Source organism: Linepithema humile, chromosome 1 (assembly GCF_040581485.1).
Source record: "Linepithema humile isolate Giens D197 chromosome 1, Lhum_UNIL_v1.0, whole genome shotgun sequence".
Classification (NCBI taxonomy): Eukaryota; Metazoa; Arthropoda; class Insecta; order Hymenoptera; family Formicidae; genus Linepithema; species Linepithema humile.
The window spans coordinates 3,051,623-3,077,232 of NC_090128.1; the positions used below are offsets into that span (position 1 = coordinate 3,051,623).

General features: G+C 45.0%; 1 protein-coding gene across 1 annotated transcript in view; it reads right to left on the reverse strand.

The window, feature by feature from the left end:
• Positions 1-4,175: 4,175 nt before the first annotated feature.
• The window catches only part of LOC105674665 (T-box transcription factor TBX20-like), a 53,031-nt gene continuing 31,596 nt past the window's right edge, over positions 4,176-25,610 (reverse strand). The window contains exons 4-6 of the mRNA XM_012371167.2: positions 22,202-22,369; positions 21,653-21,729; positions 4,176-6,864 (exon numbers count right to left, since the gene is read on the reverse strand). Coding sequence (XP_012226590.2) covers positions 6,378-6,864; positions 21,653-21,729; positions 22,202-22,369 — 732 coding nt within the window. The 3' untranslated portion in view covers positions 4,176-6,377. The remainder of the gene's footprint in view (positions 6,865-21,652; positions 21,730-22,201; positions 22,370-25,610) is intronic.

Sequence of the window (25,610 nt, forward strand, 5' to 3'; positions counted from 1 at the left end):
TTCTATTCTCTGCGCGTTGTCATCTCGTTTTATCAACGGCGATTATCAAATTCGGCCGACTAAAGTGGTAATTGTTAAAGCTATTTTTTTAAATCTTCAAAACGTCATCGAAAAATTTTCTCATTGTTAGCGCATAAAAATTATTTTGTGCAAATTAATTAAAGAGAGCTCAAAAAAAAATTAATTTATAAAATTTTTGAATGCTGTTCTTTTTTTCATCAAATCTTGAACTTCGATAAGTTTGGTGTAAAATTCCACTTCACATCTTATTGTGTCTTGCTTTGACGTTAAATATTTTTGCGCCTTAAGTTATATTAGGACGATTTATAATTTTCATCTCTGAGAGATGTGCATTCGGACAGCGGTTTAAAGTATAATTTAGGAACTCGAATTCCATCCCGGGCGCTCCATCCGATCTCGTGATCGACCGTAATCATTTTTTCCGACATTTCTCCGGCGATATTGTGTACACCGGGTGAACCGCGGTTGGTGGCGGTATTAGCGGGACGCTGGTGTTAGTGACGCGTATGTACATACATACAGAGGCACGCGGAGGACCCGATCCGGACGCGGTCCCGCGCGTCGCTACTTACTGATATTTATTGCGCCCAGAAATGTGTACGGGCCGCCATAAATCTCCGCATTCACACGAAGTTCCTAATTTACATATTCTCCGCCGAGTGCTTCTCTCTCTCTCTCTCTTTCCTCTTTTCCCTCTTTCCCTCCTCATCCCACTTTTATTTCTCTTCCCGCTGCAGCCTTGTCTCCTCCTCTGCGCGAGGTGCATTGTTTTCTTATGACTCCCGCCTGGAATTTTTTCCTTTTCTTGTCCGGCGTTGGCGCGGCTACCGAGTTATTTCGCGTGAAATAAAGGACGAAGTCGCGAACGAGCTGAAACGCTGCCGAAAATCGGGCGAATGAGTGAGATAAAGCGCGATGCGGGGAATTGCTTATTTCATACCTCGATGATTCGATTTTGTTCTCCCGCTTGGGCGGTTTTTTGAAATTGCATTCGTCGAAATTGTAATCTTGTTGGATCGCGGATCGGGAGTCGGAACGAATAATTGGGATGGAAAAATTCGATAATCGAATAATTCGATCGTTTCGAGGAATGGACAACAACGAGCATAGACGCCGTCTTTCCGTAACGCGCTTCTTAATGGTGCATTAACCTTTGCTGGCCCTCGAAATAGCCCGTTCGATTGCAATTAAGGTATCGATCGTAAATTTGTTCGCCCCTGAAGAACAACTTGTAGCGACGCGAAACGAGCAACTCGTAAGGCCTCCGCTCCCTCTCTCGCGCTTTCTCCGCCTCGGAGCTGTCAGAAGCGGCGAGAGTTATTCTTACAAACCGCTAATTCGTTACCAACTTTTATCACTGCGCTCGTAATTGCACGTCGCACCGTCCGGCCTTCGTTCCGACTCTAAACGCTTTCAATGTTCATCGATCAACCACGTGGCTCGCAATCTTTTTCGCGTCAACGCGCACGCTTTTATTTCGTGTTAACGTTGCGATCCTATACATATCGATTTTTATATTCCAGTCGTGTTTAATCATTTTATAATTATTTTCAATTTTTAACTCTTCCGCAATCTCTCTTCGCCGTTAAATAACGTAAATAAAGATTTCGCAAGGTTTATCGAATTTTTATAAATAGGAAATGGCTGTTAATTTCATCGTGGGCTTCACGTTACGTCGGTCTCATCGCGATTTTATCGCGGTTAATCATCGGCAATCTCGCCGATTAACCCTTCCGCACTTTGCAAAACGCGGCAGGATCGAAACGCGCCTCTCCCGCGCGAAGCACGCACGACGGGCGGCAAGGAGGTGGGCGCGGGTTAATACCTCACCTCCATCGTGCCCGCCGAAATCATCGCGGAACGAGGCGTGAGAAAACGATTATGCTCGGCAAGGCCGCTCTCTCTCGTCGAGAGCACCCGCCGATACATTATAATGCGTATTTATGCGTTCGGTGCATGCGCGCGCGTATGCGTCGCACGCGTGTGCGGCCACTGCGAGGAGAAAGAGAACAGAAATATACGGAGAATGAGACGAAAAGATAGGGCAGAAGGGGGCGGGAGGTGCAGAGAGAAAAGGAAAGAGAGAGAGAGAATGAGGAGGGGGGAGGAGGAGGCAGGACGGTCTGCAAGCGCTCGGGGGTGGGTGCAGCGCAGCGGGTGGAGGAGCGTCTTCCCCGAGAGCCTCGTAAAATGGAAATCAATTACATCTACACTTAACCACTTAAACTGGTTTCGCCACGGTCCTAAAGCCTGGTCGTCCCCGCTATCTCTCTTTTTCTTTTCCGCCGCACGGGGATGAGAAATACGCGCGGGTGGGTGCACAGAGAGAGAGAGAGAGAGAGAGAGAGCGCGTACACAGAGAGCGGTGGGCGAAGTGGAGAGAGGAAAACGAGGGGAGGGAAAGTATCGATGAAGCGGAGAGAGAAGAAATGTGGGAAGCGTATAGAGCGCGTATAGAGCGGTCGGTAAGCATCGCTAGAGGCTTCGTCCTCTCCTCCTTCCTCTCCTCCCCCCCCCTGCTCGTACTCTTCTTCTTCTTCTTCGTCTTCTCCCTGTTGCTCTTCGTCGGTCTGCGGCTCGCCGCAGATCATTCGTATCAACATAATTACAAGCTCGGGAGCCGCCTCTCTGTTTCTCTCACCTCGCTCCACCCATCACGACGTAACACACGATCGCTTTCGCGCCCCGGTGAAACCTTCGTCGTCGTCGTCGTCGTCGTCTTCTTCTTCTTCTTCTTCTTCTTCTTCTTCTTGCTTACGACGTCTTCTGCTTCTCTCGCGTTTCTCCCGACCGTGAATTCCTTCTACTTTGCCGCCGCGGTCTCCCTCGCGAATCAACGGATCTTTAAAAGGCGCGATCGCTCGTTTGATGCAAATGTAGAGAGACATTTAACATTTAATATTTTTATATAATAAAATAGATTTGAAATTTGCACGTCTAAGAGACGTAAGAAAAGTTGATATCGTTATCTTTTGAATTCAAGAGGAGATTTGGAATCTTTTTGCTTGTGAATTCCATTCGACAAAACTGATTATTATTACTTTTAACTGCCACGTCAAAGTCCTATATTTGTAATCAGATTCTTAATACATACTTTATATCATTTGCTTGCAAAACGTGAAATACATTAAAATACAATGCTGAGTGGAAAAGTTTGTAATTGAGTAATGGATATTGCGTCGGTTTCTTATCGCCCATTAACCATCGCGTTTCTCTAACTAAATTAACTGTTGTGACCAAGTGTCATCATACCCGTCGTAAAACGCTCTTCATTATTGGTGCATCCGGTTTAACGATTTATATCTCGCCTCGTTCCAAGGCTGAAGGGCGTCGCGTGTCGTCGCGGTTGCGTTCGATCGCGCGCACAACAGTTGAGGCGACCCGACGCGGAATAACCATCTCGCCACGACGAAGAGGACTGCGGCGATACGACGATAGCTCGACGTGCTCCCGGTGCTGGACCAAGAGGTCGAGAAGAAGAAAGCGAGAGCAAAAGAGAGAGAGAGAGAGAGAGAAAGAAAAGAAGGTGTTAGTCATGGAACGAACCGAGGCCTTAAAGCCGCATCTGAAAATAATTGCTCGCTGACAGGCCGTGAAATGAATTTATTTAATTTCAGATGGGTATAACAGAATTACACGGCAGTTGGGAGTGTGCGATGAAGCCTGCGTGTGTATGTGTAGACGGTATGGCGAGAGCGTATGCTGGGTGGAGGAAGGGTGCTCTCGAGTCATACGCGAAATGAATGCAAAAGACACGAAAGCCCCTTACGAGCCTTTCGTCGTACAAAGAACGATATCGGCACAGTAAAATTCACGCTCCTCCTTGCGGCGCGAGAATCGTCAGAAAGATTATTTGTCCTGTCATCGCTAATCGTTTTCTTTTATATCTCTGTAAAATCTCTCATATCAAATTGATATTTGTTATCTTGCTTATGAAAGAGATACTCATATTTTATTGCAACTATATCAATATTTATAAACGACATAGAACCAATCGTATCGTTCATTGGTGTAACATTAATGTTAATTGGAAAGAATGTTTTTGCAACGAGAAGAATTCTTCGCATTGATTCTTGTAATAATCTTCACGGCGTCTATCTTGTGTCGAGGGCTTGCGAGAGAAGACATATTTTTATAATCTGAGTGAAAAACGATTCTCAATAATGATAAATAATTTATTTATAAACGAGAAGATACAAAGAATATAAATAATAGTGGAAATAGATTGATAAGAAATGCGAAAAGTAGTAGGCGAGTGAGTGATCGGAGCCGATTAATGAAAATTCATTTATTTTCGTCGTGCTACATCGAAGAAACGGCGCTGAACTACTCGCTACCATAAAAGATTCTTTTTGTTTATGTACACAAGTTACACCGTCCTGCAGCAAGACTCATAATACTATCGCGGTATATGATACAACTATATCGAGTGTCTTTGTCGCCTTTTTTGTCACACACACACTCTCTCTCTCTCACACACAACAGACGTATACATTCACACGTGTTGTCATATCATGACAAAGGTTCGTTCATCCTAATGCGCATGGAATTATTATTTACAATCGGAACGAGATCGAAAACAGAATAAAAAGATTCGTGTAATTGCGATTTCTCCTCTTTTTTTTTTTTCTGGTACCCTCACAAACAATCTACAAATATTACGCGGACACAAGGCGAACCAATACGGAATATGTCCCTCCACTCCCGTCGATTTGTTTACAACAGAACATTAAAATTTGCGAAAATATCGACAATGCGCGGATTAATAAGTCTAATTCTCGCATCATTGGTTTTCCAAATTTTCCAAATGTTTTGTCCACCCTTGTTAAATCTTTGGATATCGAATGATTCGAATGGCATCACGTGACTCCAACAGGAAAGATCCATAGACTATAAATTTGGAATTTAACGGGGATGAGAAATATTATATAAAAATTTTATATAAAAACAAATCAACGACGAATGTTTGCATAAATTTGTAATTGTTGCAAAGTGCACCAATTTCTTTCGCATCTCTTTTACGACCTTTGAAAAAGTATGTGCAAGTTTTTAATTTGCATATTATTTATATACATTTAGCGATTGGAAAAAATACCAAAAATCTCAAAGCTGAGCTGCAAACTCAGATCTTCTTTTGCGGATCTTGTCCCACTGTGTGACTACCAATACGCTCGCCTCGCGCATAATATTAGTGAAACAACATGTACACAGAATTACATTTATATACTATAAATATCTACGCGTTACACACGGTCCGCGATTAACACTGGGCGCTAGGGGTAGTTCTTTGGCTGCACCTGGATGTTAAGGAAAAACACGAATGTTAAGAACACCGGATACGCTTAGCTCTCCACCACGAGCATCGTGGCGCACTGCGACGCATCGCTCTCTGCTGCTCCCTTGCATATGTGCGTTCTTTTTTTTTTTTTTTTTTTTCGTTTTGAAACTAAGTGACACTCGCCACGGATCAAAAGATGGCCGATAAAAATCGAGAGAAAGCTCGAATTTGAATCAATGGCGGATATACATTTTTGTTAATATTTCTGATTCTCTTCTCCAAAATTGTGGATTTAGATCTCATAAATATATAACGAGTATTTATTTATTACTAAAAAATTTAATAACTATAATATAATTATAACAATAAATAATAATAGTTCGGAAAGTTAATAATTATTAATAATTATTATTTAATGATATTTATTGATAAATAAATAATAATTATCAATTATTGTTATTGTCATATTTTATGTTCTGCAAATAGACATAAATATAAATATATAAAATACTTAAATAAATTTTATTTCAATTAACATAATTATTGCGTAACAAAATAATTAGAAGAGCTATGAGACATAAACTCTTTCTCAGCTTACGCTCTTTGTTCATATTTCTAGATCAGAATGACCGATAGCACATACAAAATGTAAGCAATAAGACTTGTGCAATAAGAATTTCCAAAAAACAAGAAAAATCGAGCAAATTTCCATCAATATTAAAATCATGAAGTCAAGAGTCGAGATTCTTTCGATGCTAATTAGTCGATTTGCTTCTATCCCTAACATAAGTCTTATTATTTATGTTTGTTCATGCGTTACAGTCCTGAATCTGCAATTCTAATTCATCACTATAAAATGTCAATTTCACCCATTGTTATAAAACCTCAAATTGCAACAAGATGTCACTTACTTCCATATCATCCGTTCGCGACGAAACGCGCGCGCGACATCGCGTCCGAAGTGCAAACACGTCGAGACAATCAGTTCCGGTTCCGGTCGCCGGTTCCGCGATCACAGACAGAGGGAGAAGGAACGATGCTGCCGCGATCGCTGAGTCGCCAGCGCCAGCGGGGATCGCTAATTGGGGGTGGACGGGCGTGCCCGCAGCGGCGGGGGTGTGCTAGCCGTCGGGTAGGGCGCGTACCTGAGACCGGCCGCGGTGGGGGGTGAGGACCGTCGCGAGATCATCGCGACGGGGGGCGGTGGTTGCCAGGGCCACGGCAGCGCCGCCGGATACGGGAAGCCGGGGGCGGCGGCCGCAACGGCAGGATAGGGCGAGGGCGAGCCGGCGGCACCCCTCGTGCCGTACAGGAGCGCCGCCGACGGCGATAGCCAGGGCGGTAACGCGTGCCCGCCGTTCTCGTGCTGTTGCTGCTGCTGCTGCTGCGCGGACGACTGCTGATGTTGCTGCTGATGTTGCTGCTGCTGTTGCTGCTGGGCGCCAAGCGCCGCGGCCGCGGCCGCCGCCACCGCGACTGGCGTCGACATGGCGAGATGTTCGTACAATCTCACCGGCGCGACGCCGCATCTCACTAATTGCTGCTCCATGAGCTCCATGGGATCGCTGGAACAATCAAGAGGGAGAGGATTGTCAACGGTGCGATAAGGTACTCATTTTCATAAACAACCAAGCGCAGAAAAACAGAAAATGCACACACAAGTACAATGTGCAGAGCGTGCGGCGCAAAACTTTGCTACAGTTTGCTGGATGAGAGAAGTCTTTCCATCGCGTCGTTAATAACATTAATGGAGCCGTCGGATAGATTTATGTAAATGCGAAGCACAAATATACTTTCCGAGAGCAAGAGAGAGCCCCCGCTCGGTTATCGCGATGCCGAAGACGGAGAATCGAACGGCCGTGCGCTGTCGTGTCGAGAGGTCGCGATCCTTACGCCCGACGGATCGCGCCGCTTGCGCCGCGCTAAAACGGCGGAGATCGCGGGGCCGTGCGAGCGAACGAATCCTTCGCGGCCGCGCGGAACGCGAGACAACGCGAGATAAAATCGTCCCGCGCTTAAGGCGAGCGAGAGGCGGCACTCGGCTGATTAATCGATCGACGTTATCGGCATTAATAGCGCTTAAATGGGAGTGAATCAATGAGATTCCTTCACGGACGTAGTCGATAGACGGAGAGAGAATGGCGGATAATTAAGACGAGCTTTCCTCTCATAGAGACGACTGCGGCGGGGAGAGGAAAAACGATGGTCGCGAGAATCTCTCTCCCCTCCCCGCCGCTTACCTCCCCCTCGACAAACATGATGGATGATTTCGTGCGTTAGGCGCGGGCTTAATTAGGGTTAATTACGGGCGATTGTGCGCCTTCGTTGCTTCGTTACTAAACGCTAACGAGCGGATTATTGGCTGATCGCGGATGAAAACACCGTCGCGAACGGCGAGATGATCCTTCTGCGTGTGTCTTTTGCTATCTCTCTCCCTCCTTCTCTCCCCCCACCCCTCTTCACGCCGATAATTAACGACGGAGTCGCATTGCGCGCGAGTCACTTCCTACTTTCGTGATTACGCGCGGGAGCGGCGTGTAAGGACACGCCGATTATCGGCGAGTCTATCTCAATTATTAAGACTTCATTACGATACCGCGAATCGGCGGCGAGACGGGGGACTCTCTTTTTAATCGCTTTCGCGATTTCAGGCCTCGTCGAGGTAAGACCGATTGCGCAAAGGCCCGAAGAAGCGAATGTTTGACGAACTCACAACGCGGCCCGCGGGCAATCGCGATCGTTTTCCATCATTTAAAGCGCACGAGTCAACGATTAGCAAATTTCGAATCAATAATTCGCTTCATTAGCTTCGTTAGGCGATAATAAGTTTTACCCGTTTGAGTTTCCGTCCGCGATAAAACGACGTTTTATTCTCGGCATTATTAAGACTTTAAGAACGGAAGTTATAAGATAAGAATCTGGGACTTGAAAGGCGCTTTTTCGTATTTCCGCTCTTGAATTATATAATTTTTAGTAGCAAGTCAACTCGATTGCTTATGAATGAAGACTAATTTAGTAATACACACTGATAACGTTGGAAAAGATATTCTTAAGCATATTATTCCGAGACACTCAATACATCGCAACCCGATTTGATATTTTATTTCGAGATAATATTGAATAACCATGTCCGGGAAAATATCCCATGTGTTTTTATCGTTCTTCAACGTTTGAAGAATTGCGTTTTGCCTGTTTGGTTTTAAACCTTAAGACGCAGCCTGCGTGGATGGATGGCTGCCAGCTCTTCACACGCTTCTCGAAAGTCAAGTGGTTGAGAGACAACTTGATACTAGTATCTTGTCGGATAATTTGAGCACGGGCCGCCCACGAACGATACCTCCTATCGATCATCCAGTTCCGCGAACCGGCATCGTGATATTCGAAGACGCCTTTCATAACCGGCGTTCAATAACTCAGCATTTCGTATATCGAAATAATTCAGGGCTCATGCATAACGGAAAGATTCTTAAAGATATATGCTTGTCCTTACTTCTATTTACATCGCGTCGTTAATTCGAAATGATTCTTGTGTATAAAGCTTGTAATTTTCAAAAAACACGGTAAATCTTTACAGTTTGAAGATTTAAAAAAAAAATATATAAAAAAAATATTGTGCAAAACCGCATAAAATTGTACAAAATTATAGAAAGAACAATGAAGAAACGAGTCTTCGAAAAATAATTAATATCGTACGAGGCGGCCGTCATTTAATGGCATATTTCGCGCGACTATGAAGCACTTCATCATCTCGAGCGCGACCGACGTCGTCGGGCCTGTACAATTCAATCCCGACAGGACTCCGTAATGATTCTGTCCCCATGGACCGGCGCCGGGGGACTGGCTCTCGCGGGTCTCGTTACCCGGAGGTCACCGGGGCGGGCGACACCCAAGCAAGGAGCGAAGGGTCAGCCTTTCGCTCGGCAGTTCCAAACCGTCGACGGCGAAAGCCTCGACTCATATAGTCGTAAAATCGCGGTGCGAGGGCGAGACAAAACTACCGTGACTGCGTGAGTTCCGGTGAGTTCCAGAAATAAAAGGGTTGCGAGAAATAAAGTCTGCCATAAGGGACTCAATCGCAATGATTTCAAACGCACACTGAAGTATCCTGAATTTATTAGCGTGATATTGTATAAGAGATTTTTTTAAACGACTAGAACAGGCGCGCGCATTTATTGTAATAATTTAATAATTATCAAATCTAAATATTTTAATTAAATTTTTTTTAATTTCAAAATAACCTTCGCTGTCAAACTATCAAACTGTCAGAATAATCGAAATAACTAATCAGCGTCGCGGAAAAGCGTCAACAATACACTTCGAGACTTTCGAGATTTTCGATATATTCGAATATCGACCTTACATGCCTTTTTTGAAAGTGGAAAAACGATATAAACTGGTTAGGAATTGTGTGTTAGAAGTGTAAGTCAGTGAATGCGAGACATAAGACCTGTTTTCGGGACAGAAATTCGAGAACGAGTCGCGACGAAATATAGTAAACGACAAATTTGCGACGATTGCAACGCTTTAACATGCAATGTTTATATCTTTCATCTTTTTAACGCGTCACTGAATTAAGCTAATTGTACACTGAATTAAGCTAATTGTACACTTTTTATTCATCAAATATAACAACACACCTCATTATTTTACATTATTTATTTGTTTATTTTAACGAACAAAAATTTTAGTTAAAGAATTGAAAATCAGACATAGCAACTGAGGCATGAATCTAAATGTATTATTACAAATAAAGTCGCATTCGGTGAAAGAACATTTCTATCTTAACACGATCGCGTATGTATTCTCTATAAAATCGCAATGGGCTAGCTATTGAATATTCACAGCCGGTGCCTACGATATATTCGAACGAGGTATCGATATCCAATCGGCTCGGTGAGGAAGCTTGACGGCGGAGCCGACGCGAGCCCGCTCGCGAGCAGTCCGACACGAGCGCGACGAACGGGGAAGGACGAAGAAGCGGCGGTGACTGCGGGAGCGGAAGAGAGGCGTGCGGGGCCTCCAGGAACAATGGGTCCGGTGTGCAGTTCGCGCGTCTCGGTTACCGAGCTCGGCTGTACCGCTTAGCACGTAACACGACACCCGAGGAGGCGCGCGAGGAGGCAGACACACACACACACACGGACGTGCATGCGAGTGCGTGCGAAGGGTAAAACCTCGAGCGGAAAAGAGACCGGTGGAAGAGGAAGAAGCCCGGGTCCCGGAGGGTGAAACCAACCACGGGGAAAGGGAGGGAGGGATTAGAGGGGGCCCTGGGGCTAATCGCCGTCTACTCGGACGTGCCGGACCACACACCAGCGCGTCCGTCTGCGGCCATTCCTCTTCTCATTCGCGTGAAATATCGCTGTCAAGGGCCCGAACTCTATTAGCCGAGTTCCGCGAGTGGGCGCTCGCCCCGGTATCGATTCGCCCGGATCGATCGTGATCCGAGATCCCGCGGATAGGAGAATCTCGAGGGGCGAGGACGGGCGCGCGGCCCGGTGATTTAGGCGAATCCTCCAACGCGGATCCCGATCGCGATTACAAGCGCGCGGCTTGGAAATCCTGAAACGTAAGAGGTCTCTCCGTCGTCTGACGTATAAATCGCGTGCTTTTCTTCTGCACTCGCAATTGCAGAATGCAGAGGTAGGTGTCAGAGTCGCCGTCCGTCGGTCGCAAGTCGTGACGATGACGAGAAAATCATTGATATTTCTTTCCATTCGAATGACTCGAGAGCAAGTTCGAAGAAACGTCGAGACAAAAGGAACAATCGAGGGAACATAAATCCGAGACGTGGAAGGCGTTACACGCGCGCTACCGTCCACCAGTCGCGCGCTATCTCTCTCCGTCTCGAAAATAGCTTAATCATGTGGCACGCTGAAAAATCCAGAAATCAAATTACACCGCTCGTCCGGCGGGGAGAGCAGCAGGTAGTAGGCAGTCCCAGCGCGCTCACGCCATCGCCGTCCTCGTGCGTGTGCATACGCAAAACGGAAATGACGCAGCGCGGTCTCCTATGCATTAAAGTCTCGAGTGCGATCCACGCGGCGGAGCGCGGAGCGCGCCGCGGAGCCTCGCCCGGCCTTGAATTATATCCTTAATGTTTTCATAAAGCTTCCTTATGTACAGACAATAAAAGCCCTAATTACAGTCGTTCGCCGCGCGTACGAGCGAGAGAAAGAGAGAGAAAGAGAGCGCGCCGGTCCCCGGGGCCGACCGGCCTATTACTATTCGCGCTATGTCGGAGCCCGTAATTGTTACACCGCGATAAATATTCCTCATCGATCTGACGAGTCTGCGTTTTCCACCGTAATGGCGCGGTTACGGTCGAAACGTTCTAATTAGAGGCCACCGCCGTTACCCATTAAAATGTCCATGACGTTCTCGCGGCTACACCCCTCGAGTACCGCCGTCCGGAAGAGAGAAGGAGGGAGAGAGAGAGAGAGAGAGAAAGAGAAACCAGTCTATAAATAAGAAAGAATAGCTCGGTGTGGTCGATTCGAATTTTTACACGGCTGCGCCGTCAACGTTCGTGTTCGGACGAATTAAATCTATTAAAAGAGTGATCGCTACTTGAGAACTCGTGTCGTAAACTCGACTCGCTCGCAGACTCAATGACAAGACGAACGTGAATAGAATCTCAAACTATTCGCTGGAAATCGTAGAGATAATTATTCGAAATCACTTTGGATTGAAAGACGTGAAATTCTTATTTTGCGGAATGTAGCTTGAATGAACACTTTTGCATCTGATCGCCAAATAAATCTCTTTCTATAGAATTATTTCCGATAAAATTTAGCTAAAAAGAAAAGGTTGAATATTAAAATCTTTCAAATTCTACGTCGAAAATGTAGAATTCGAGTTATGTATATCAAACCAGCTTAATATCCAATGGATTCTCGCGCCTTTTCAATCGGTTCGCAAAATCGCAGTGATATTAGAAGGAGATAATTAGTCCGGCAGTCTTCGAAAAAGTATAATTTCTGAAGTCACGAAGCGAGAGAAGCCATTTTCTACGCATTGAAAATCGCTCTATCGAGAAAAAGGATTGATTGGAGCAAAACTGACGGCTTTTAGCGGTTTTTAATGGCCGCGTCCGTAATTTTCGAACGTATCTGTTTCTCAAAGCCGCTCTGACAAGGAAATATGGTATTCTCGCATGGCTTAATGTCCTGTAATTTCTCGGAGCTCTTTCCTCCGAGGGCCCGCGGTGTCAGTCAGGCGCTACGTGTGTGCGCACCGAGGAAGGGCCCTTTTCGGGAAACGAAATCCGCCGTTCTTTCTCACGCGAGCCGAGGAGCGCGGCGTCTTGCGAAGATAAAGAGCGGCTCTCTCGCTCGCTCGCGTCGTTCCTATATCGCGTGATAGCGCCGACATAATTTAATTAGCGATTTAATTACACGCGGAGCAACACCTCCCTCGTCGCGCCGGCCTCGAGAGTTATCCATATTTACGCGGATAATTCACACATAATATTCGCACGCCTGCCTCGTAAGTGCGCAAATAATAAAATTACGCCCGGCCGGTAAGAATGCAATTACTTATACGCACCGGTGACCACCGAGCCGATGTTTTAATTGCCGGGAATCGCTACCGGTGATTATCGCGCACGAAGTTTATCCTCGGTTAGTTACGCAGGTAGCTGCGAAGCCAAAACGCGGTCCCGTTTTTTTTTTTTTTTTTTTTTCGAGTGTACGCGTAATAAAATTTGACCCGCGCTCCTCGGCGCGCCGTTCTGTGCGACCTAAGCCGATATTTTCTCTCGGAATCTTTCGCTGCACAGTTCCAGTCGCGTAACAAGACGCTTCTATAAGAAGCGTGTACACGAATGTATATATAAAATACGCAGGAATGCAAGTTAAAAATGCATTGTTAGTGGCAACGAAATATCTGATGTTAATTTGAAGTCAGCCTACACGCTACTTTACGTTCCTCCATTTACGACTCTTCGTAATTGATCATCTTTTTGACACCTAGTCGATAAATTTCCAGAAATCGCACGCTTAAACGCATGTGAAACGGCTCGCGATATTAAAGCGCGGGGAATTCCGTCGAGTGGAGAGAGCCTGTTATTCTCCGCCTACCCCGGGGCTGACACAGGGCATTAGGTAAGTGGTAGATAATAATAGGTTACACCCCGCTGATGGCCGAAGGTAGTTCATCGAATGCTGCGGTTTGGCTCATCTCGGTTCCTCTCGCACGCATCCCACGGGGACTATCAAGCTCGAAAATACCTCACCATTCCGGTGATACTGCCATACGATGCCTAAAAATGGAAACCGAGGAAACAGAAGGGGTCTCCGACGAGTTGTTCAATTAAATATTTAACGAAACTGATCTCAATTTCAATTTTTCCTCAATTGTGTAACATCAGTTTTCTTCACGTGTCTCTTTCAAGAGTGGAAAAGTTTCTAGTCGCGCGACTGGAGTGCGTAATGTTCAAGAAATCAGTATTTAAAGAAATGTACAAGAATTAATATAGATTTCGCTTTGTTTCGACATCAAGCTTCCCAAATTCGTAGCATCTCTTTTCGAACTAACGAAACGAGTGAAGGAAAGCAATGAAAATCAAAGAGAGGCAGTTCGCACTTTCGAGCGTTACCGAGAGCGATAGATCGCGTGAAGATTTCGCCAAAGCAAGAAAGGGGAGCGAGAAGTTTCAGGTTGAAGAAGTCCCGCGGATTCTTCCCTCGACGTGGAATGCTGTTAAAAGAGGATATTAGAAGGCGGATGAGAGGGTGGGGAAGAAAGAAGGGCAGAAGCCGACAGAAAGAGGAGCTAAAGAGGGGCGGCGGAGAGAAGGGGGATGGCGCGAATTGGGGGAGAGGAAAAGAAAAGAATTGCAGAAAAGGAGAGCGCGGCGGGGAGAAGATAAGGAGGTGAGACAGAGGCGGAGAGCGTGGGGCCGAGACACGGGGAGGGACGAGGGGGGGGGGGAGGGTGCGCGGGGCGCAGAGCGAGTGTAACAGCGAAGAAATTAATAGCCATAAAATATGAATAGAAATTAGCAGGTTCGGGGTGGCGTGACGCGTTTGCTCGCTCATTTCCTTTCGGCGCGTTGAAAAACAACAAGACAACACAAAATACGGTCGAGCCTGTAATTTACCCGGCTGCCGCCGAGCGGGCCGACGCGCGTTCGCCGCCGCTCGATGCTGCGGCGAGCGAGTGTGCGAGCGCGCACACGAACGGGACTCACACAGGGACGCGACGCCGTTAACGCCGAGGAGCGAGGCTCTAGATGCGAGCGGAGATGCGCGCGTTCTGTACGGGGGGGATATGCATTTGTGTGTGTGTGCGTGTGCGCGCGAGCGGGTCTGTCGGTGGTGCTCGCAAGTCGAGCCATCATCGTCGTCGCACGGTAGGTATGGTAGGTAATGATCCGGTAATGACCCTGACGCCTCGGATAGCCGGCCGATACACGGGATGTGTGCGCGCGTGTGCGTGTGTGTGTGTGTGTGTGTATCCTCTCCTCGTCACTCTCCTCTCTTTCTTCTACCCGCGTGGGTCCCCTCCGCGCGAGCCCCCGGCCGGGCCCTAAAGTCCCGATGATGCACGGCGAGACCTTTGTTTTTGCGTTTTAAACGGCGGTTATTAGCTCCGGCCACTGATGCTGCCTCCCTCTCTCTCTCTCTCCCCTGTGTCTTCCCCCTCCCTCCATCTTCTTCTTCTACAGGATCTCCTTCATCCTCGCTGTGCCCCGCGACTCGCTCTCTGTCCGTCTCCCTCTGGCACTTTGATAATGCGGCCCGCTAATGGGCCAGCAAGGGGAGGACCGGCAGTATCGGTCGAAGGTGTCTGCGTAGTCGGGGTTGATGCTGGTAGTTGTGCCCAAGAGCGGACAGGGATGGAGCGAGGTGCAGAAGAAGTACGAGCGAGACGGAAAAGATAGAGAGACTTCGCCGGGAGGAGGAGGAGGGGGGGGGGGGAGAAGAGGGCCAGAGCGGCAGCGGTAATGACAGGCCGTCCGCTCTCGAAGCTAATATAGATGAATGCCCTGCCCTCCTTGCCCTCCGGAACCGGGGGGGAAACGTGGAATCGCTCTCTTTCTCCGCCGTTACCACCCGTTTCTTTCTTCCAGTCGGCGCTGCCACGGCGAGCTGCGAGAGCACAAACGACCGGACCGAACTGCGTACAGAACTGCGCGCAAATAGCGACAAGCAGCGGTGTTCTTTGAAACATACCGAGCGGAGAATTGAAAAAATCAAACTGGTATTGACCGATTCGCTCGAGAGCTAATTTTCACCTTCAGGTTCGGCAGACTTTACGCGTCCGAGATCGTAGAATGCATCGAGAAATCTGAGTGTAACGGAGATTTCGCGATGGAATATATTGTTGAAATGCTGAATAATACTTTCCGACGATAATTCCGACAAGCCCGAATCGGAGGAGTTTTACGTGTCTCTTTCCGCGCGATTTAAGTATGATTCGATGTTTGCTCAAGAAACGCGTATAACGCCACGCAACTTCTTTCCGAAGCTTCATTTTCGCCGAACCTTAACGACTTCACCTAAAACCGAAACCATCAATCTGCACCATGAAACGAAACGGGCGTCTCGGCCGCCATCGCGCTTTCGCACAGCCGCGCACAGTTCGCGCGATTCCGGCTACCCGTGCTGATGCCCGGCTGATGTTTTCACGACGTCGACGGCGATGCCGTGTGCGCGCGCGAACACGTTCGCGAAGAGGGTCGAACGGCGCGAAAAAGGGCGGAAGGAGAAAGGGTGAAGGGCGAGAGAGAAGAAAGAGGGCCGGAGGGGCATCTATCTATCAGCGCCGGCGTGAAGTGGGCGGGTGCATGCGCCGTATTGCTCCGTACGGCCGCTCTCTCATTAACTCCGGACGCCGCCGGAGCAGCGGCGCATCCGTGCACCAGCCAACAATGTAAAGGCGACTGCCGGCGTTCCTCATCGAAGGCGAGGGCCCGCCGCTCGCGCCGAGAGAGCTCGATCTCCGCTCGGTCGTACGTGCTTATCTGGAGCGAACGTGGCAATGGCCGGTGTCATCTGATGGAGAACACGGAGCGCGGGATCGTCCGTGAATTCCGCGCGGAACGCTCACCCTCGAGAGTCTTCCCCTCCTTCGATGCTCCGAATGCATCTCTTTCGCCAGTCGGAATTACTTGTATTACAGATCGTTAGGTACGTTGTTTATGCGGATAATTAGATTGTTACGTTTCTACTTTCCCGTAATTGCGATGATTAAAATACTAGATGATTGACTCATAGATATCTAAAATCTAGATGCGGAAAACTGCATTTCTAAACTTGAAAAATGTAGATTACTTTGTTCAGAGATTACTACATTTTAACGTACTCTCATAATTTTTCAGACTTCTAAAACTAATTCATAGAATCAGAATTAAATTATTGGACTTGAAGCTGCTACACTAAGAAAAAAATTAGTTAAAGAAACCAAATTTTTGTTACAATGATAAAAATATTTGGCTGAAATATGCCTAAACAAATCTATTTAGTTATTTTAAACAAATGTCTTTATTAGCAACATTTTTTCCTTGATATAAATAAGTAAAAAATATTAACAAAACAAGTTTTATTAATTTAAACAAAAATATTTGTTGTAATTAATAATTTCGCTTTATTAATTTAACTAATTTGTTATATATAATATGAACCCTAACCCGGTAAAAAATGACAGGTCGAAAAGACGTGTATTAGACGTCTAATAGACATCTAACAGACGTTTTTCAACCTGGATTGCTCACTAAAAACCTAATTTTGCTTTATTAAATAAACTTGGTTATTTGAACTACATATAAAATCTTAATTTCATCGAACATTTTCTAGCAACTAAATTATTTGGCCAAACAAAACGTAAAAATTATTTTTGCGAAAAACAAAAGCCTCAACTATAAAATTTTGTTAAAAACACTAAATTTTTTTCCTAGTGTACAATACGCGCAAATTTATTTTGAAACAAAATACAAACGGAAACTGATGAGGAATCCGCATCAAGTGCTATCGCTAATTTCTGATCAGCTATGCATATGCTAGGCACTTACGAGCCTGAATCAACAAAATTAGATTTCCAAACGAGCACTGCCGACTCCAAGAGCGACGGCATTATCGCCGGAGTGTTAGCGACCCCTAAGAGATTTTATCCGCTGTTCCGCAATAGTCCATCTCGAGCAAGAGTTCTATTTCTGAGGGGACGTTTCTGTGTGTAGCAATTTCGGGAAACGAGAGGGGCGTTCTCGATAGGCAGGCATCGATAGCGGTCGAGAACTCGACAGAAACTCGATGCGCCCTTCTCTTCACAACGTCGGAATGCAAAGCGGGCGAACCGATCGACTTTTTGAGTGCTCGAGATAACAGACGGGTCTTAGAATGACGGTGCGGGATTTAGGCGGCCTACCTAGTTAGGCAGGTGCTGATTTGGGGAGGATCGTGGCGCGGCAGTGATTCGAAGGCGAGATCATGCTCGCCGACCATTCGCGTCAACGCGGATTCATTAAAATGCACACGCTTCTCGTTGTTGTCTGATTCGCCGTGAAATCGGCGCTGCAAAAACAAGATGAAACGTACGCGCAGGCATGAATATTATCACGGAATACACAATTAATGAATATATCGTCAGACACGTAATAAAAAAAAATTGATTTTTTAAATTACTATTATAGTTTTCAAGTAGGGCGTTTCGAATGAAAGACCAAATCGAGAATATGCAAATAGCCAATATCCAGTCTTGAAAATTATTTTCAACTCAAGGATGCGGCGAACAAAAAACAAAAGTGTCCTTTGTGTCTAAAAAAAAAAAAACCTCAAAGATGTTAGAATGCTCATTTAAGCGTTCAAGGAGCCTAGCATAATTTCGACCTAAATGTCCGAGTCCTCAAGAGCAGAGAAACCGAGGATTTTAGCATTCGAGGAAGGTCCAGGAACCATTACCATAAATTCATCGCAACCTTCGGTGTTCCGCATCCTGCGATCCTTGTAGCGTTTTCCACGGCCTCCTACGCATGGCGGCCGTTTAACAGGGAAGTGGCATAAATTCGCTTTGATATATGTCCAGAGCGATAGCATTCGTACATGAAAATATCGCACGAACGGCTCGATCCATCACACGGGACTTCCTTCTGCGCGCCATGCGCGATCGCCCGGGAGAGGCGAGTACATCGCGAGCGAGAAGATGGCGCGCTTCGGCTATTAATAATCGTAAACGAGAAGTTCGCGTGTTTTTGCCGGACGCGCTCGCGCGACTTAATTTTTTAATGACTGCCCGTCGCCGTCGGCGCGACGCGAAGGGAACGGCAGGAAGGGCAGAAGGAAGCGAGCGAGAGGAAGCGATAATCCGATGCGCGTACTTGACAATAAACCGAACGCGTCACTCGTTCCCAAGCGCGCGCAACGGGGCGACGCGACGGTGCTGAAATCGGCCTGTAATTAAAAGCCACGTTACTTTTATCGGCCGTCCGGCCGCGCGTAGGCGCTCTCTCTCTCCTCCTCCTCAAAGAAGACCCGACTTCTTCGCGGCGACGGCTATCGGGGCCGTTCGGCCTCATTTAATAAGTAAGAACGACACGCCGGTAGCTGGGCGCGCATCGCCGCGAGCACGCCCACTAAATTGTTAACCGCGCCGATCTCTCGGGATCGCGATTCAAGGTTTTATGCAAATCGACTCCGTGTACGCGAACGTGTTCGCGAATCGATAACGGACGCCCAATAAAGTCGTCTTGCCCGCCGAAACTCTCTGCGAGATTCTCCCTCGCCGTGCTTTACATTTACTCTCTTTTCTTTCGCTTCTTTTTTCTCCATCTCGAAGGCATTATGTAATTTTTTCAGGAAAATTAATTATTCCGTTAAAATTTATTCTGTTAACGCAACACTACTTAATCTTGCATTTAATTGACATTTTTCCGGCGCTAAAAGCGAGAAGTGTGCAGTTTAAAATCTGACGTTGCAGGTTGAAAGATGCAAGAATTCAAGGTTTCAATTTGCGGAGTTCACGTTTCGGAATTAAGCGTTCAAGATTTAGTATCCGAGTTTCAGGATACGGGCTCGAAAATTAATAACCGAGAATTAAGACTTGGCATACGAACAAATTTCCATCTGAAATTATTCTATTTAAATTATCCGTTATCTGAAATATTGTGCATGTTCCTCGAGAATTAAATTGGGTATTAATAAATTGCACTTTTCCCCCCTCTTTCCTTCCTTTTCTCTTTCTCGATTACTCTCGTTTTCGTTTTGTTTGTTCTTTTCGTCGCTTCAGCCTGGTCGGGACTGTCGGTGTACCTGTCGTGAGACACCTGCTCCGCGAGATGGCAAAATGCAATTAAATTGTTTATTCGCTCGTAATGAGGCGGTAATCGCGACACTTAAGTGCGCCGTTAGGGTTTTCGGTGCCGATCGAGAAAGCCATTAGCGATATCACGCTACGGCCGTTCGACGAATTTCGATGTTCGCGGATTTTTCATGGCTAACAAGAAAAAGGAAAAACACGCGCACTTAATTGCGCGAGTTACGAGCGGCGGTGTTGTGAAATATGAGCTAATTAATCGCGAAAACGATCTCGCGCGAGATAGGTGCCTCCTCGCCCAGGAGTTTTCGTGAAAGTGGCATCCACGGCCCAGCTGCGATCACGTGCAAATTGGAAGAGGCGTGACGAGAGTCCTGCCTCGCTTAACGCGCGCCCGCGTTCCTTAATATATTTCTGAGGATCAATGGGCGGTGCGAGAGCACCAGACGGTTTTTCGTAAAATATGGTACCGAATCCGAAACCAGCGCGACCGACGGCCTCTACCTTCCCTCGGAGCTAATCAATTTTTAAGCGTAAAGCTGCAGCGAAACTCGAAAATCGAACGTAAAACTCTCAATTTTGAAACGATGGCGTGGTTTGTGACATTACAACAGAAAAACGTGTTTTATCCTTGTACTTACATACTTCAAGTTACTATATCAAATTAATCCATTATCCATACTAATTTTGCAATTTATTTCTTATACTTCTACATTTCTCTAAATCACTTCGCTACATACTGATATTCTAAAAAATTCCCGAGTTAGTTTTTAAAAGAAGAGACAAACTCCGAGAATTCACGTTCACTCGTGCTTCAAGTGCTGCAAAGTGTTTGCTTGATAAAAGTTCAAACGCCCAAATACATCTGTTGAAATAATGACGAATGATAGGAAAAAAATTAAAATCTGTTTTGTCATGCAGCCCCGATGACGGGCGACAAGCATCGAAAATCGATTAATCATGGCCGCCGGTTAACCTTGTAATATCGGCATTAACAATGATCCTGATGGCGAAGCGTGAACAAAAAAAAGGATACGCACATGCATATGCATAAATATATTTTTCTGTCACACGTGTATCCGCCTCAGCCGTAAACGCAGAAAGAGAGAATACATAACCGGGCAGGTGCGTCGTCATTCATGCAGATAGATGATCGCGGATAACTTCGAAATCGGTCGCGTGCGCGCGCCCATTTTCGACATTGGATGAACGCACGATCCCGCGCGCTCGACGTTTAACGTTGTTGTAAATTTCCGCTTCGAACGAGAGAGAAAAAGATCTAAGCGATAATTTAGTCGGCGCGATTAAGGTGCCGACGTTCTAATGAGATATAATGATCGCCCATAACGCTACGATCGAGGAGAGTGTCGATAGGTCGGACTTTTACATTGCAAAACGCGAGGCAGAAGCGAGATTATGAAAAAATGGGAATAATAATCAAAATGCCGCAAATGGTATTGAGCGAGCGTTTTGAATTAAAAGATAATTTCAACACAACGGTCAATAATTAATCTTTAGCACACGTCGGACCTTTTGTTGCTCGGTCCTCGCAATTTTGTTTTCAGTCTGTTTTTAAGAGCAATTAACCTGTTCGGATGTGGGGTATTTCGCGCGCGAGAAGAAATCGAGGAAATCGCCGGTCGGATGACGTATGCGCTGACACTCTAATCGCGTTTTAATTAAACCCTTCCAGTAGAAGCGTCGACGCCGTGCCGACACGGGAGTTATAGATATTTCATTCGAAAATATAGGTTTTAATTTAGTAGCCGCTCGATCAACGTCCGGCCGTTATAAATGGATGCTATGATTGCTCGTTACACCACTATGTAGAAAAGCGTTTGCCGGGATCGGCGTTCGGTTTGAAACTCTCATGAAGAGAGACGAGCAGCGCGGACAGATTAGCTACTGGTTAAAGCATATTTTAATCGAGTTTGGATTTATTATTCGATTCGCCACCGATACGACGCCGCGAATAATTGCAGGTTTCAAAGACGGAAACACGTAATTTAAATCTCAACTCCGATGCGAATCTAGATATCTAAGAAAATATCGCCGTCGTATTTTCATATCAAAATCGAGTCTCGAAAGCTTGAAACTTACCGGTCGAAGTCGGTGAGTCTCGACGAGTCCCTGAAACCCTTGGCAAACGGGTTGCTGTCAATCTTCAGTCTTGTTATCTGGAAATTTAACCGGAAACATATTCTTTTTATATTCTCTAAATTTGATAATTATTATATTCCTACGTTAAATTTCTAAAATAAAAAATGTCCAAAACTCGTTTCTAGATGGAACAAAAATTGCAAAGCTTTAGAACGAAATTCGAATCCTTGTTGCAATTCACACGTATATTATATTTTATTTTATTTTACCGGAAACATATTCCTTTAAGTTTTATATTCTCTAAATTTGATAATTATTATATCTTACATTAAATTTCCAAACTAAAAAATCCAAAACTCGTTTCCAGATGAAATAAAAATTGCAAAGTTTCAAAACGAAATTCGAATCCTCGTTGCAACGCACACATATACACGTATATACGCAACATATGTGTGTGCAGCAATATAAAATCTCTCCAATCCCTTCAACCTCATTTACTTGCCGGTTTTAATATATAAATCGACTGTTATTCAAGGCATCTGCACTCACCAGCTGATTCTGATACGCCGTGACGGCGGTGAAAATGGCCTCTGGGAAGATAAACGTCTTGTGCTCCTCCTTCTGGAGGTCGGTGATGTGCAGGCCGCTGTCGTCGGTGTGTCGACAGCGGACCAAGTGTATTCTCGGCTGATACCTGTGCATCGAGTTCAGCACGATCTGCAACGAGACGGAGATCCGCCGCTCGATTATCGCTTCACGGGATTAAGCGCGAAAAATTGATTCCGCTCCTTTTAATGAATTCCGCGAGCGCGATTCCGATATTTCCAGTAATAATAAAGTACGATTATGATCGCGGATCGGCGACGATGTCCCGTACGAACGCGCGCTTCAACTCGCTGATTATCGCAAGTTATCGCGCGATCATTTAGCGTATGTGTCTCTGTACCTAATTGAGAGTTAACATACTTTGTTTTCGTGAAAGGATGCTGGCTCCAGTTATCGGAGGCGAGGAGATTATCAGCGGAAAATAGCATATTTTTATCTTATCCGCTCGACTTTATATTTTTAGAAATGGGTCGCAGTGATTCACACATATATATATAATGTAATTTTCGTAATTGGACGAAAAGAAAATAAGTACAGAAAGAGAGAAAACTTAAAGAATTCATAACAACGCGAATCACTAACGAATTTGAAAGCAATTTACGCTTGCTAGGAATTTGCTTGATTTTTATCTTTTTAATCCGATTAAATAACGATTTTATTGTTTATTTTACTTTATGAGATTTAATTGCAACCTATAAATTAACTTTTGATTCAATTTTGACTAAATTAATAAAAGTCATTGCACAGATATTTTCTGGCACATTCCGCGTCATTTTCGGAAGTCGTGCAGATCGATGGGTTAAAATTTCAAGCGAGAATTTCACTTCTGCAGAGAGAAGAACTCTGTCGCAGGTAGATATCGCAGATAGCGCGCGGTGCTATGGCTGGGGCGAAGTTTCGTATTGATTTCCTGTCCGAAACAATGTGGCGCGACGAAACAAATTCCCCGCGACGGTATCGTGTATCGCGCGAGCAACCGCGCGCGCATCCTATGCTGCTTCTACGTTTCCTCTACCTTGCCATTTTCGGAGGCGACTACGCGACGCGCAGAACGATTAAGAGTTTGAAGGATAATTTGAATAATTCCTTTAAAAAAATAATTAGTAATAAAAAACGCGACATTTACAGTAGAACATGAGAAAAAATATATCAAAATCATACTTTTAATTGAATTGCAAAATAAATCCACGCTGGATGAGAATTTTGCGTAATCTATGCGCGTAGAAAAATTGTTATTCTTTTATACGCATATTTTTATTAATACACTTTATTAATACACTTTAAGAGACAGATGTAAATTCAATACACCCCAAACGATATAAAACGTTAAGCTGCTAATTATCAAAATCGAGCGGGTCGAACGGACTCGTTAGCATACATCAGAAATGATCCTAGAATGAGAAGCGGAGGTTCGTAGAGGGACGACGAAGGGTCGGGCGACGCGGGAATGAGAGAGAAAAAGAGAGAGTGCGTGACGGTAGCCGGACTTATATATATTATCGCTAATATGAAATATGGAGGCGGCTGTGCGATGCCACAACTGTTGAGACTTAACGGCTGCAGGTGGCCCGGGAGAATCTTTGGGCATTTCGGGCCCTTCTCGCTTTTAAGTCCCGTTCACGCGACTGGCTTCGATCCCAACCACACATATACGCGGAATAAACGGTCACGTGTGTGCATATACGATATTGACCGCGTACACATATTCACGGCTAAACATCCGCGACACAGCCGTCTGATAAACCTGCCGTACGTATATTCAATCGGATAACTTATTTTCGATGAGCGGCCGATCTGAAAGTTCGATTATCTCGATTTTATGAAAACACACGTGCAAATGACGGTTGGCAAATTGAGAAGACCGCTATTGTCAACGGAGGAGCAATGCCGGTTTTATCGCGCTCGCAATTATATTTATTATCGATGAATTAATTTATAAAACAAAAATAATTGTTCAGCGATGTTATAATCTGATCGATTATTAACTGTTACGCGAACACGTTGTACCATCGACATATTTATTTTCATTTCTCGGAGGATGCGGGAAGACAACGCTTGATGCGGGCGCGCATTTTATTCCAGCAAATTATGTCTGCAAAAGTTTACGACACATTGTAGATTACAATCGTAAAAACACATCTCGTCAATAAGACACGTCCTCACTGCGCTCATCCAAGCTCAAGATAAATATGTAAATAATGACGAATACGTTATATGACGTTATAATGACGCCGAACACGGGGAATAATTTACGGTGCACAACAGCTGACAGATAGCTGAATATGTCTCTTCCGATTAAAGTTAATTGTCGTATAAAGAAATAAAAAGCATCTAACTTATAACAATTTTTCGAACATCAAGGATGCAGAGAATTTTGTTTTCGCGAAGTCTCATTTGACTAATTAAAAATATAAAAATCCACCAAGATTAAAATATATTTAAAATTAAAAACGACTGGAAATAAAATATTTAGCAATAAAGAAACTAAAAAATACGACTATTGGTACAGCATAAAAATGTCTCAATATAAAATTTCATGCGTCGAGCAAAGAGCATTATTGTTGAGAGAGATTCTCACTTATTTTCCGCACATCTCTCGTATGAGAGAAAATGTTTTTTTCAGAAAAAAAATCTCACTCTGCGTATTGTATGACGCAAACACCTTTTTCCATTCAATCGATTAGAGTCCATTTGTAATAATTAGCTGCGAAAGGCTACCGAGAGAAACCGATCCGCTCTCTGGTGTGATTTGCATGTGGCGATTTATCAAACATAGCGTCATCCACGTAATACATGTTGATAGCGGCATTACACGGGCGATTTATATTGGCATTTTTCTCCACGCCCGGTAGATCGCAATCACGGCGGAATGTCGATCGTTAATCCGAGTCTCGATTAATACAAACGTGTTTTTACCAGATATGATAGTGTAGATAACGAAATATCCGACTGCGATTTGCAATGAAAGCTGAATTTTAAATATCTCTGCCGGATGAAAAGAAGAGATCACTCACAGCGGGAGCTCGATGATTTAGAAAGCCTGAATCCGATAAAAATCAAGGATACAAGATTCAAATGTCTGAGAAATCAAGAATTTTAGGATACGAATGAAATGAAAAGAATTTAAAGTTTCTGAATATTTTAGATCAAGCTGAAAAACGTTCAATATTTAAAATATATAAACTTACAACAATATTTTTTAATTTTAAGAATGTGTAGAATTTGAATTCCAAATTATCGGCTGTATACGAATTCGAAAATCGCGTTTGTTACTTTCCGAGTTAATTGTCCTAAGGAATTCAAAGCACCGGCAAAAAGCGCTGGCGTGCAATAGCTGGTAACGAAAATGTCC